Genomic DNA, 15,750 nt, shown 5'->3' with positions numbered 1-15,750 from the left:
CTAAATATTATTTAGTGTTCTATAAGTGGATATATTTAGTTTCAATATTTTACTAAATAGATACTTACATTTACTCGTATTTATTTATCTATTGATTATAAACTTTAAATACCATATTGTTATTTCACTGTCGCTACTGGCTTCTTCAATTTATTCAGCAAGTAAGCTAAATGATGCAAAAGGTCCTCGCTGTCATCTATCTATCTATCTATCTATCTATCTATCTATCTATCTATCTATCTATCTATCTATATATATATATATATATATATATATATATATATATATATATATATATATATGTGTGTGTGTGTGTGTGTGTGTGTGTGTGCGTGTTTTTTTGTGTGTATGTGTAATTGTGTTATTGTTTACACACACTTAGATATCAACATGTATTCAGGAGCTTGGTTCCAAACAACACTTACGTAATTTTTTGTGATTTTATCGAGAAGCGAAAAACTGATATTAGTATGGCTCCTACGTTAATGTAATATGCTGCATATGTTAGGTATGGTTATTATTGTTATACAGGGGCGTCATTAAGGGGGTAAAAGAGGGAAGCTCCCCAAATTTACCAATTTCTTGACAAGTTGGCAAATTAAAATACATAGTTGGCAATTTGATGAATGCCGTTTTGTTCAATTGACTTATTCGGTTTAACATTTTCTTAGGTACCCAGTTGCTGCAAATTATTATCAGTTCTCCTATAGACTTGGCATAAGTTTTGTGTAGTTTCCAATCATGAAATAAATTGATATATTCGTTTAAAGTTTCTTTACTTGTTGCAAGTGACTACACTTCACTTTTGTTCATTTGATATTCGTAAAAGTTTTGAAGAATCTTTAATGAAAATTAGGGAATTGTACCACTGACAAAAGCGGAATAGAGTTGGCATGCAAAGAGAGACAGAAGAGGCGTTTCGGTGGAAAGTAGAACATTGGACGCAAAAGCATTTGATACAAGAGCGTATACAAGGCAACAGGTAGTGACTGGAAGAATTGATATTAATAAAACAAGAACAAGGCAGTGACTGGTTAGTATTAAGCCTGCCATACGTCCCGTAAAAAACGGGACAGTCCCGATTTTGGGCCCGAGAATCCCGCGTCCCAATAAATTTAGTCGGGACATGCAAATGTTCCATATTTTAATACCATCCCATTTCTGCTATCAATAGAAGCTTATTCGAAAAGTAGTGAAGTGGCTGGGATAATGTGAATGAACAATAAAGTGTAGTATGTAACAGTTTTGAGCAAGTTATCACTATATCCTGTCCGACTTGATAGCGAGCGAAATTTGCAACACTGCTTTTTCCATTGTACCTGGTGGAAACTCGGACACTCTCCAACATTAAAAAAAGGCTTTAAGTGTTTCTACATGTACAAGCACAGGAAAGATGAGTGACTTTTTCTTCAGAGAGACATTAAATAAAATAAAAATTATATATATTTTTTTTGAGAGGTTATGGGCACAGAATTGTGCTTGGTCCAGGGCTTAGAAATATTTAAATCTGGTCCTGACAATTATACACGACCAGAGAGGGAGGGAGAAAAATCAACTTTTCATCAGATTAAACTGACAAACGTTGGCAAATTCTACCATATAAATAAATATTGCTAAACGCGCCAAGAATATTGAATGTAGATTGTATCACTGATTTAAACCGTTTGCATATTGTTTTTTCTGTAAAGCATTTTTATAAGACATTATCTTAAGTTTTTAAAGTGATTCTTTTGCAGATGGATTGTAAACATCTTCAGTCCGTAAAGTTAATTGCAGTGAAAGACAAGAGAAAAATAGAAGCAAATTATGGAATTTCCGCCTATTATATTGTTGAAAAAATAAATGTCGGCTAGGCTAAAGGAGACGCTGATGATGAGAAACGAATGAAATGGTGGAATGAAGAAAGTGGGAGGAAATGAGAGAACTCCGAGAAAACCCACGCACACGGTGTTTTTCCACTACAAAGCTCACTTGAAGCGAGCTGAGATCGAACCAAGGATCCCATGCAACCAGAAGTGAACGGTATACCACTGAGTCTCTGCGGCCTATTATACTGTTGTTCATAACCAGAGGTACAGTTTATTTTTTGAATTGTGTTGGAAAGTTTGCGGGGAAAGGGGATCTAAGGTTTCCCGTATTCTCATGAAGAAAATATGGCATGTTTATTAGTATAAACTTTTTACTATGTATAGTATGTAAATTTGACAACTTTAAGTTTTTTTTTCTAATAGTAAAATGTCAAAGGGAAGTAGATGTTGATACCAGAGTGAATATACTTTGTATTGTGTAACCGTGTATGCTTTGTGTGTGAATAAACTTTTCGCTTTGAAACAAAAGGCGATCATATTAATATAGAGGACAAGAATAGCTTATTTCAGGTCTGTTTTGCAGTAAGACTTTCTATTTACAAGGCTTTCCGAATAGGGAGAACTGAACAAAAGTGTGTTTGGGGAATGGTATCATCAGTGCCTTGCATAACGGGGGGGGGGGGCGATAGCCCCGGGCACCTTAGAAAGGGGGCACAAAATTGGAGAGAAAAATTTAAAAAAAAAGAATGAAAGATAAATAGAAAAAGAAAAAAATACTTGGAATATTACTAGTATGTACTTAAAGCCTATTTCTGCTTTAGGAAGTGGTCCTATAATGTTCTCATGTTAGGAAAATATATGTGCACATATATAAAATGGCAGGAAAAAAGTAATAAAAGTTGCTCAAAATCAAGGAAAAGCAGGGTTTATTTTTGAAAATTTTCTTACGCTTCACGCCAACCATGGTGGCGCTTCGCGGATGATCTGTCGCCCGACCTCATAGGTACGAGGCCGCCGTTGTATACTCTCTCTCTGGGTGCTGATTTTCCATGGCACGGCACAGGGGGAACAGTAGGTTCCTGGAAATGTTGTTCGATGGACGAAAGCTACAATGGATGAGTCAAGTCATTCTGTCGCTTCCGCTATGAGCCTAAGTTCATGATTCCAAAAGTCACACTTTGGGGCTCCAAACAATACGTCTGCTGGGTGAAAGCATAGACCGGTGTGTGTTTTACTTCATTTTCATACAAATGTGTTGCCTTTCCTACTTTATTTTTAATCACGTAGTTGCTTCTTTCGGAAAATAAAACAAAAATCGCAACTCTTCCTTTCTTTATAGTATTTATAAGTCAAAACATTACGTAACCATTGTGTTACTTATGTAGCTCATGGGGTGCAAGCGAGGCACGTGCCCTGGGCTTGTGGTTGGAGGAACGCCTAAAAGGGAGGTTATATATTAGTATATTTTATTAGTATTAGTTATTTTTTCTTGCCGGTATTTAATACTTTTCATCAGAATGCGAAATTATGAAATCGAAGTGGGAGGAGACTGGAGGACAGAAGAAAAAAATGCGCATTTCTGGTGATTGACTGGCGCAGATTATCTAAACTAACCATAAGTTGTCAAATTAACAGTTGTACATCGTGGGAGATGATAATTATTCTCAGTTGAGGTGTGAAATTTTACTCGAAACCGGGGGCTGTTCGTATTCGTATCTCAGATGGGGCACGGAATGGGACGAATATGAAAATGAGGTTGCCGTAAAGTTTTCCGCAGGGTTGGTAAAAGTGAGACTAAGTGAGACTAACACTTGCATTTCTTTTTACCAAGACTTGGCATTTTTTAAATCAAGACTTCGGTACGCCGCTGTCGTTATATAGATAATATAATGATGAAAAGGTGTTTAAAAAGTATCTAATGTTGGCCACAAAATACGTAGCACAAAAAGCGAAGTAATGGTTGGAGAAAAGCTACTAATTTACAATTACAAACTACATTATTTTAATCATAATGGAGCATGTAGCAGTCATACCATGTTAGTCAGAACTCTTACTAGTTTCCATGTTAGTTAATAGTACGGCAGATGCTAAAATTGTCTTTTGCATCTTTCTATCTTCAAGATATGTCAAAAAATATAGATTTGGTTGAGCTTCCAAAAGAATAAGATATCTCTGCTTCAATAGTCTCTCAAGGTCTTCAGAAACCAACTCAGCAAATTTTCTCAACCAATTCTGGCAGTTGTTGGTGAGTATATTATAAAGAGAATAGTTTAACGAATTATTCATCACACATTTCCAAATATGTTTAGGGGATAATTTTAAGTTCATTAATTCATATCCTGAAGCTTCCTCGCTGGGAACACCGTGAAAATATGTTGGAACAAGCTGCCCTGTTGTCACGTTGTATGTACCTGAAAAAAAAAGAATGAAATTGTTAAATGTCAGCAAAAAGTTAAAATTAATGTTCTTTTTTTTTCAGTTTACAAATATTGTATATTCTTTCAGCTCTGATGGTACCGGTATCTAATATGCTAATTAGCACTTCTATTTATGGTGAGACATCTGAGTATGTAAACATCCCTGTACGTATCTATATTATTATTATTATTATTATTATTATTATTATTATTATTATTATTATTATTATTATTATTATTATTATTATTATTATTATTATTATTATTCAGACTCACTCTGAGGCATATGTAAACCTAATGCTCAATCCAAATTCACAAGACTCCACTAACTTCTGTAATTAGACAAGTGGTTGAATTTCTACTTTGTATTCATATTGCTGTCAGATCCACCTCAATATTGTTTTCGCATTTGCGCTTAAGTCTTCGTAACGGTCATTCTACCGATTGGGTTTTTAGTTGATACTTTGAAAGAATTCCTACTTTCTTTCATTCTGGGCTACATGATCTGGACACCTGACTCACTGAATTTAACAATGTTACGGGACAGTATAAATTATGCAGTTCTTCGATATATAGTATCCGACATTTTCCATTCCTCTTCGGTCTGAATGTTTATGCAGGATTTCATTTTGAAGTACTTTCAGTATGGATTTTTATCGCAGAGTAAGCGGACACACTTCGCAATCATACAGTACAACATGCACTACTATCATCTTTTTATATTTTAAGATTTAAATTCTTCGATAGAATTCGCGAAAATAATAAAGTTTACACTGAATAATAACACGAATTCCTTGCTTTCAGTAGATTTAATTCCTTCGTAGATATGCTTTTTGCTCTTCTAATGCGATCCTAGATATTTGAAAGTATTCACTTTGATGAAAGTATTACTTGATATTTTAACGTATCTGTAATTTGATAACGTGTTACAGCCACAGCGAATTTTAATCTATTTAATTTTGTTGGCATTTGCTTCTAAAATATGTCCTTGTAGGCGTTTAATAACACCTGCATTTCTTGTGAACAAGTATTTTCCCACTCTGAGTTTACTTTCGATTTCATTTAAAGAACATCGTGACTAATCTAACTTGCAGTTTTAGAGAATTACCTTTGGTAAGAATGTAGTACAACGTTTGTCTCCTAATCGAGTCATGTCTTTCTGAAATCAATAAATAACTGATGTACCAAAGTTTTGTATTCACATTTCTTCTAAAGTATTTTAGAATGATAAATTTAAGATCGATCCATAGGTTATAGACTTTGTCAGAATCCGCATTGATGATCTCCAATAATTAATCTGCATGTGATGTGAATCTTCGTAACAAAATGTTCCAGAGGATTATAAAGGATCTTGACAAGGGATATACCTAGGTAATAATTACAATCAGTGTTGACACATTACTTATGAATTGAGACGATGGTTGATTATTTCCACTCTTGTGGCAGTTTCACTTTGTTCTCGGATAGAACAATGAATGCATGTATCTCGTTCTATATCTTTCCCCTCAAGCTGAAATTAATTCAGTGAAAATTTTGTCTTCACCCGGAGACTTGTGTTTCTTTAATTTCTTTAAGCAATTTCTATGTATGTTCAGAAAAGTCCTGAGATATACGATTCTGTTATAGCTATGCACTTCACTTTCTCCATGAATATTGGTTTTTGATGTATGTTGTGAAAATTGTCCAATAACCTACTTATTCAAAATACTATTAGCATCTGTGAAAATGTTCCATCGTTTAGTTTAATATATACGCGGAAGAATGATAAAGTTTCTTAAATTCGTTGATGCATTTATAAAAGTCGCGAATATTTTTGTTTTAAGCTTTCAAGAAAATCTTGTCCCTTTGTGCTAAAAGGTTTGGAGGTTCGCCTGACTTCAACAAAATTTAATGTAGTTCTATCGGATGGTGTAGTCAGCGCAGTTTTGCCTGGTTTCCGCTGGTTTAGTGTATTTTTGGTCAAACAACGGTTTGTTCTTATATATTACCCTGTGCTCCAGTTTTTGTTCTTAAATCTCAATGTTATCCCGAAGTTTAACCCAATAATCATCATATCTACTGCATACAGAACCTTCTATAACTGAGAATCTTTTCTACACTTATATATAATATTTCCCCCATATCTAACTCTCCCCATTTCTTTAAATAAAACTTTCCGTTATCATATGCTGATTATGCAGCATATTTTCAACGCGTTAATCTTTCTATTATAATCGCTGTTGCCAAGTAATGGTTAGTATTAAAGTGAACTCCTGAAAACGACCGAATATCAAACATGTTAAATTGTCTTCTTCTATCTACTAAAACATGGTCAATTTGATTAAGTGTTTTCAATCTGTTTAGGTTGAGGCATAGTTAACCCTTATCCGGGCAACCGGGACCTCCCAGGCCCAGTAGCTTCATTTTTCTAAAATTTCTCAATAACCATACATATTTCGAAGACATAAAATACTGAATTTTTCTATCTTTCGTCGAAGTTAAAATCATGAACATATCGAGTTGGTGAAGTTTTTTTTTTTTAATTTGAAAATCTTTTCCTGACGTAACCGGGGCCTAGGAGGCCCCGTAAAACTTTAGTGAAATTCCTGTCAAATATTAGATCAAATTGTCATATAATTATATATTGAACACGTGACTATTGTAACCTTTAGTCGGAACAGTATGCGGCAACAGACATTGAATTTTGAGTGTTCTGCACTTAAAATAAATACTGGGCCTGACAGGCCCCGGTTGCCCGTTTACGTTACAAAAATGTCTTGCCCGGATAAGGATTATGAATGTCACGATGCAGAATTCGTACCCTTCACAATAAGGTTTCTCATGTTGCAAAAAATCACAAATCTAACTCCGTTGTAGTTGCTTTCCTTATGAAGACTTGTGTTCCTAAAATCAGTCAGAAAATATTCTCTCGACCTACTTTCCTATTGGAAACAAGTGATGAAATTTTCATATGAAATTGCGGGGATTGTTCAACTACATGTTCTGCTTCTTCGCAGAACTGTCCTTCATAAGTTATATCATCATCCTTACCTTCTGTTGGGATATGCACATTTAAAATAATGATGTCGCACAACTTCCTGAACTGCTTCCAGATTATTAAAAAATTAATTAAGAAATTGTTAAATATACCATTTATGAATGCATTCTAAATATATAATAACAGTGAAAACAATATTTATATTGAAAATGGGAAATCAATACTTTTGATATTATTTAATACCTTATAATATATTTGCTATAATGTCCACACAGAATAAGTTAGAAAGTAGCAGCATTTGCACAATAAAAAAGTTAATTTTAAGATTTGTGACATATGCATTCTATTTAAACATCATTAATCATAATATATTGCTATACAATATTTAATCTACAGCGTCAACATAAGGATTGTGTTCTTGTATGTGTTATTCTACTAGCAGATAGAAAAGATGGCATACTATTCTCTAAGCTATAACATTCTCTATAAGACTATACGCCCACACACATTATACATTAAACATATATGTCTATCTCATTCGTTCTATTTGTAATTATAATCTGTAGCAATTGTGAACGTATACTCACAAGCCATTCTTCTATTCATTAACGATTTTATATTCTAAAAATTCTAGTAAATGTTCTGATTTTTTCCTGGTCTCTTTATCACATTAAAACTCTATACAAATGTAAATACTCATATTTTTTATATTTATTAATAACATTAGCATATGCTTATGACGCTTTGGTTAATCAATTTTAATTTCTTACTAGATTTCCCTGGTTGTTTAATGCTTAGCGTGCATATTTCTAGCGGCGATTCGATCCTAAATTGGCGTATTACAATTGTTATTAGGAATTAAGTCTCCGTCGCACGGTTTAACAAATTTCGAACGAGGATGTGTCAGTTCTTTAATTCTACTTTTCTTATATTCATCTGACAATGGTATGATAGGATTGGTTAATGAAAGTATATACTTAGTTCTAATCATGCAAATTTGCCATTGTACAATACTATACTTAGCTCTAGTTTTTGTTTAAAAATCATGTACAAAATTATCATTATAATTTTCAATGTAATTAGAATGGGTAAGGTTTGAAAACATTGAACTAAAATCTTTTCATATATATTTTTGTTTAAGTCCTTAAAACTTTATTCAGTGTAGGCAGAAGTTCAGATCCCTTGTACATGATAGACTCCTGTTGAGTCCCTTTTGAGCGTTTTCGCTTACCTTGTCTTTTCTAAGTTATATTTGGAGCATTCCTAGCAATGGTCCAACAGTAGTCTGCCAAGATTTTAGGACTTCAGTTTTCTTCATATCTTTTTTATATATCTATAATATATTGATGAAAACGCTCTCTATGTTTATTACTTTCTGGTCCACAATCCTCAGAATAAAGATCTAGATGTAAACAAAGAAAGTGGAGCTTTTGGGACATATTGAAACCACATTTTTCGTACCATGATAACTACTTAATCACACTTTCCTTGTAACTATAAACGAAAATTCTTAATTTTTTCCCACGCAGATTTCTCATTACCTTTTAGAAAACATATATTTCCCGAACTGTTGACTTCTGAATAACTGTCAAACTGTGTGCCTTAAAAATGTCTTCCCTAGCTTTGGAATTACTTAATCGCGTAAATTTTCCTCTTGAATTAACGAAATATTTCATTAGATCTAATTTAACATGAAGCGCCGGAAGCAAAATTCGATTAGGATCTACAAGTGGTTTATGCTGCTCGTTTTTCACGCCTGGCTAAAGAACTTTTCTTATGCCAGTCAATATTTTGTAGTAGTGACAGCCACGATCTTTACTCTCCTATTTACAAATAAAGCAATAATACTCTATATAACCTATCTGCATACGTAGCAACAGAGCTAATAATACTTCAAAGTCAGTGAAATGAACCACTGAAAGTCATAATATTTAACACATCGCAGTGAACTTTCAAGTTTTCATAAAATTCCTTCATATGAACCATGTGGCCAATCGGAAAGGAAGGAAGCTGCCAAATGTGAACAAACGCTCTATCAACTGATTTACAGTTGTTCGGCAGCCACGATCACAACTTCTACAGTGCATCAGTTTCATTCATTTTTATATAAATTCAAAATATCGTTATATCCGGCCGTTTTTTTTAAATGGCTCTGTAGTGGCCAAACGGTCAGTTATTGGTGGTTGTACCCATTCAGACTTTGTCTCATCACAATACTTACAACATATGACGGTTTCAAGGAACTCCACCGAAGCCCAATTTCCATAAAGGTGGTGTGGGGACCTTTGAACTTTTCACGGTGATTCGAATTTCGCTTTTAAGAGTAGGTCTACGTTTCATTATAGCCTTGGTAGAGAAAACAGGTGCTAAACCTGAATAAACCAATAACAACAAAAAACCAATAGCAGTACGTGCTGAAGTACCGTAATTATGTAAAGTAATAATTTTTAGTCGCCTCCTGAATAATTATATCATTACGCAGCAAGCTTATATATATATATATATATATATATTTGAGATAATGTGCCACGATTTTTAGTCTTATTCAGACTGTACTTTACTGAAGACTTATTCCCTGCTGTGGTCAATTGTTGTAAAGAGCAGACTCAACCGTCTTTTGTCTCTTTACTCTCTCTCTCTCCTCTTTACCCCTTTTTCTTAGTTATTTATCTTCATTAGACTTTTATCCTCTTTGCAGGAGAGGGGAGGCAATCTTTCCTGAGATGGTTCTTTAGTAATTAAATCATGCGCTTTTATTCCCATTTTGAAATTTATTAATTTACTTGTATATTTGTTTTTACAAAATACACGGCTATATAAAATACAAAAAAGAAAAAAACTAATCTACTAATTCTAATTTTATATTTGTTTACATGCATGTTTTTTTTATCCTATTGAGTTGATTTTTCTTCATTTTTCTTGATCTTCATGTGTCTTTATCTACTACCACCACACAACACCCAATTAAAATAAACATGTAGACAATATGATTCAGTTCTGTCTATTTCCTTTAGAATTTTTCTGTTTGTTAGTCTCGAATGTTTATTATTTTTTCTTATTTCATTATACTTTAATTTTGTCTTTGTTCTCTGTTCAATATGTTTCTTCTTTCCTTTCATCCCATCAGTATTTATAGTGAATGCTCTGTAATTGAATGAAATTTACGGTGGTTTTGTGCAGTACGGTTCAACATGCTATTCCATTCAAGAAACGATTACAACAATGATTTTTAAGAGTAGATGCATTTGATGACAGTAATAAAGGAAATATTCCCTTATAATCTTCCCAATCGTCACATTCCTGCGAACTTGATAATTCAAAATTTGCTTGAGAAATGCAGAACAACAAAACCGTTTGCTAATAGAACCAGAAACAGTTTTGCACCTGTACAGAGACTTTCATTGACTAAGTACATGAAACGATTACTAGAAATGCAAGAAAGTCAACTAAACGATTGGCCCAGTAAGTTGCTGTCTTCGACAGAAGGTCTCGATGTGAGCTGTGAGCTCCGCCAGTTGAACATTCGGGGTGTCGTGTGATCGGTACTTGAACGAAAGCGACCTTCCAAAGTAAAGCGTTTCTAATATAACAATTGGCTTAGTCAAATTATGGTGGACAGTCATCCGTATCTCCTTTTCTTCTTTATGAGTGATAAAACATGGTTTTACCTCTCCGGATACGTCAGGACCAGAATAAGTGATACAGGATTCAAGACAATCCAAATCTTCTTTGTCATGAACAGGGACGTAGGAGCTTACGCAGGGGGTGGGTCCTGGGGGCCCGGACCCCCAAATTGGGACTTTTTTTTGTAAATTTAGTCCAATTTTACGAGCAATTTTACAATTTTTAATATAATTTAGACTGGAATGCTGTTTGGATCTCCCGAAAAGCTTTGTACCCCTCCCGAAATAAATTCCTGCGTACATCCCTGGACATGAAATACTTTGGCACAAGGTGTGGTGTGGTGTGAAGTTTGTCCAACGAATTACGTATATCATTAGGTCTATATGCGTTATAAACATACAAAATTGTATTAAATAGAAAATTGTAATAATAATAAGAATGGTGAAATTAATATAGATTAAAATTACAACCAGGACAAATTGGGAAGAGAAAAGTTGACAATAATGGGATACATTAAACTAGGAAAAAAATATTCAAAATCAGGTGAAAGTTTTTGAAGTCAAAGAAAAATGAAATGAAACGAAATCTTTGAGTTTTACGTCCCACGGTTATGCCGGTTAGGCTAAAGGAGACGGTGATGATGAGTAATGAATGAAATGGTGGAATGAAGAAAGTGGGAGGAAACGGGAGAAACCCGAGAAAACCCACGCACACGGTGTTTGTCCACCACAAAGTTCACTTGGCGGGGGCTGGGATCGAACCAGGGGCACCAAGAAGTCAAAGAAAAGTATGCAGTTATATAACAAATTATAAAACAAGCAAAAACGTAACTTTTCAATTTATTTAGTTTTTAAACTTCAGAATAAACAAAACGGATAGTAAGTAATATCCAATTAAGATACAAAAATAGTGTATATAGAGTGTTCAGAGCACAAGAAAGTCAAGTCCAATTAACAGTCATAAAAAAAGAGTAGGGTACCTTTAATTACATGGAAAAGTTCACACTGGTTTTCAGATTACAAGAGTTATTTACAGGGCTATTAAGCTCTGAGAGAAGCTTTAGATAAAGATCTTAAAAATTAAATATGTCCAAAATGAACAGAAGATGGACATGATTCCCTTATGCACTAAATGCGACGTATGTTGGAATTTATATTAGGGAAACAATTGGTCAATTATTGTACCTACCTCCTACGGTTATCATACGTCCACCTTCAAATTCAAAGGTTAATCCATGATGTGAGTATTCAGTTTTGTCAGAGTAAACTCCTGGAACAGGAGATTTGAAGAAGATGACTTTAGTCATTCGTTCTACTTTATCATACTCCTTGATCACTGATTCCTACGGAATAAGAAACGCATTAACTGTAATTATTGGTTAGGTCTCAAGCTCTAATTTCTTTTTAAAAAAATGCTAAGCAATATATATATATATATATAAAAGCATAAGTACTTATTTATTAATTATCTTTTCAAATTTCGATGTTGTGTTCCTCTGTTTAACACACCCTCATGAAAATTCATATGAATAATAATATTGCTTCCAATTGCACTTACCAGTTAGATGTAAAATATGTTCTTGCAAAAAAAGCAACACATGATTGTTAAAGGGAAAAGTATATTAACTTTGACAGAAGATAGGATCAATTCAATTTTCTTCCTGAAACGTTCTCAGAGGAAGTATATTTTGAATTTGCTTTATTTAATTTGTCTTGATACTTCAATTTTATAGTGGATTGAATTCCTAGTATCTTAATAAATTTATCAAACATTCGTTGTTTTACCATTCCTTTGTGTTGTGAGAGTAGAAGGCTCATAAGTCGCATATAATTAGTCACAAATATTCTACAGTTAAAACAAATTACGATAATACATTGAATTAAGAATATTCTAAAATTGGGCAATTTTTTGTCTTAGGATACATCGTTTGTGTAAGTGATAATAATTGTATTTGAAAGCTGATTAATCTTTTTTATATTTTCTGAAGATATTCTCTAACCTATCTGCGTAAATAATATCTGGCTATTTTGCCATATCTAGATATACTAGACTGACATAATAAAAATATCCAAATGTAAGAGTTAACCCAGTTTGCCTTTCACTTCTTCAAGAAGCAATCTTTTAGAATTCAAGATTTAAAACGTTTCACTATATATTTTTATATTTTCTTCTTGAAATGATATAATCAGTTGAGTTACTTAATAAGTGCTTTTCCATTCTACTCAATATCTAAATAATTATATTATATGTTTTTGCTATAATGAAATTATTTTTACATTTTAAGAATTTCTTTAATGAATCATCTAATCATGTATGTAAACGGACGTAAATCCACCTCTATACATCACACCGCTTATAAAAAAAAAAATAAATGAAGAAAACCATAAACTTTCTTATAGTGATTTCTTATATTAAATTTCATTCACAAAATTCCTGAAAATATTGCTTAACATATTCTTTACGTTTGATGCAATGTGCTTTTAAAGAGAAATATACTTAATTACAATAAATGCGGAATAGTGAAAGGAAAATCAGGTTTATTACTCTGATTTCAGAATTTACATGAGATAACAGATAACCGTATATGAATGGCTTACGGAGAACTTCGTCAACGGGGTAGACTCAAGCTTCTAGACTCAAATAATTTCAGGTGTTTCTATACTTATCTCAATATGCTAAATGTTCATTTCTGCATTTCTTGCTCAAGGGCGGGGTTGAAATCTCGAAACTCCAGCTTACGTATGCCAGTAATTAGATCACCGCTGGCATAGCCTTAATACAAAAAATAATAATATGTTTGATTTGGTAAAATAAAAACAGGTATTTTCATTACTACATTTCATAAATATAAAGACAATATAGAATTAAATTGAAACAAACCTGACGATTCGACCTAGGTTTTTCCTCCTGTTAAAAGATCATGAAAGATATTTCGTAAGCCACCATAGCAGAGCTTCGTATTTCGAAGAATAAATCTTTAGGATCATACACATCTTTTCTAGTGTTTATCATATTTCTGGAATGGTTTCAAACAACAAAATGAGGTAAATGATCTAACGAATGTGTTATTTACTGGAAACTTTTGAGCATGGAACATGATGGAAGGGCATTGAGCGGGAAATATATATATTTTTTAATGTAGACAAATTGTATACTTGAACTCATGCGCCATATGAAGAAATTATATAGTCAACTATAACCTTGCAACATCGATAATCAAATAAGAAACTTCATACATATTAATGCTGTTACCAAATTCATATAAAAAATTTAATTTTAATTAGAAACATTAATGATTTAGTTAGTTTTTCAGATTTTCTGTTAAAGAAGGGATGAGAGAAACTAAACATTTGCAACAGAAACAGGGAACTTAAGATACATCTCCGCAACAAAAAATGAGAGAAAACATGAAAACATAATAAGAACAAACAAAAGGCCTCCTCATATATGATTAATGTTTAAATGACTTCATAACACTACACGTTTTCTAGTTAACTATGAGTAGGTTTGTGTATATTTGATGTATATTAGTTATTGTTTCCTGTTAATATGGAAATTACAGCACTATAATAATAAAATATAAAGTTGACTACCATGGTTGAGAGTTTTAAAACATTAGATTCTGCATCACAAGATATGTCTGCCGCGATTTGTATTATGAATATCAAAAGTGAATACTTAGGTATCATTATTCACTTTTCATTTTAATTTTATTATTAATTTCTCATCGTCACTCATAACTAAAGGACACAGCCACATTTCGGAAAGCTCTAGTAGAAATAAATAAATAAGATTGCCAAGACACAAGAATTTTCTAAAAAATTTGGTGCTAGATTAAAAAGAAAAAAAAAACGCTCCAGAAATAACATCGAACAACAACAGAGCAATAGTGTCCCTCGTTACTAATACGAGTGTCGTTAAATTAAGGTATTGGAAGTGGCCCCGTGTAACATAGTAGCTAAAAGTCTTTCCTTTGATGCGAGCTGTCTCGGGTCTAATTGCCATGGATACACTTGGTAGCAGAATGTAAAATTACTTTTCCATGTGAGCCATCCCAAGTGAGATTTCCCCACGCTTTCCTCATTCACACCAGCAAATATCGGGATGGTATCACATAATCGTTCCAGGCCACTTCATTCATTTCACATTCGTTTTATCCTCCTCAATTAAACGGGTAGTGTGACCGCCGAAAGACATCTCACTTCAAACATCAAGGACTAACATGGTCACAAATACTGAAAACCCAGAAATCTAATTCCTATTCGTAATCTCAAGTTATCGGAACCACATATTGATGATAACTGCGCCATTTGCAAATCTAAACAAATTATAAAACTTACCTGAAAAGTGCCCAAGAACAATGAACAAAACAATATATAAAATGTTAAATTTCGTCCTTTTGGGGCAGACATGATCCTAGTTAAAAAGGAAAATTTGAGTAAGACGAAGGCACTTGGAAAAAGACAGAGTTGATAATATGGCTACATCAGACGTATCCCGCGTTCTTAATGCTTTGACGTCAAGTGGTTTGTGACAATCTGGGAGAGATTATTTCTGAAAACAATATAATTTTACTTTAGTTTTAATTCCACTTATCAATTGCAAATCGAGATAAAGTGCATTGGTGACGTGTTTATTTCAGAAATCGTAAACACTCCAATTATGCATATAGATAAATGATACGCTGTTTTCAATCTAATATTCTTGAATAGATTTTAAAAAATCTTTCCTTACAGCGGGTACTTACACATCAACGCTAAAATTCCAATAGATTTTAAGATAGATTGAATATATACATTAACTGATAATAAGTTGGTAAAATGGTACGTAATTCTTTTGCAAATCTTCTTTCTATTTAATCCTAGAACAGATATTTCTTTAAATCTTTCTAAAGAAATGTACCTGTCTGAAACGTGGGCCTAGA

The 15,750-nt window shown here is 33.2% G+C and overlaps 1 protein-coding gene across 1 annotated transcript; it reads right to left on the bottom strand.

Annotated features, from left to right (window-relative positions):
• Window positions 1-307: 307 nt before the first annotated feature.
• On the bottom strand, window positions 308-15,321 carry LOC145668072 (uncharacterized). The gene is made up of 3 exons (XM_081735580.1): window positions 15,167-15,321; window positions 12,015-12,168; window positions 308-4,219 (listed from the first exon to the last, which is right to left on the bottom strand). Exons 1-3 carry the CDS (start codon window positions 15,236-15,238, stop codon window positions 3,846-3,848), a joined length of 600 nt encoding a protein of 199 aa, XP_081591706.1. The 5' UTR covers window positions 15,239-15,321; the 3' UTR covers window positions 308-3,845.
• Window positions 15,322-15,750: the final 429 nt, after the last annotated feature.

This window comes from Thermobia domestica, chromosome 13 (assembly GCF_964235325.1).
Source record: "Thermobia domestica chromosome 13, izTheDome1.hap1.1, whole genome shotgun sequence".
NCBI classification, from domain to species: domain Eukaryota; kingdom Metazoa; phylum Arthropoda; class Insecta; order Zygentoma; family Lepismatidae; genus Thermobia; species Thermobia domestica.
This window is presented reverse-complemented; position numbering and strand designations above follow the sequence as displayed.

What these genes read in the sequence shown, in the direction of transcription:
- LOC145668072 (XM_081735580.1), bottom strand. Translation starts at nt 15,238, where the DNA reads ATGTCTGCCCCAAAAGGACGAAATTTAACATTTTATATATTGTTTTGT. An exon ending in TGTTCTTGGGCACTTTTCAG is followed by an intron (nt 12,169 to 15,166) that starts GTAAGTTTTATA and finishes CTTATTCCGTAG; the next exon opens with GAATCAGTGATCAAGGAGTA. An exon ending in ACGTATGATAACCGTAGGAG is followed by an intron (nt 4,220 to 12,014) that starts GTAGGTACAATA and finishes TTTTTTTTTCAG; the next exon opens with GTACATACAACGTGACAACA.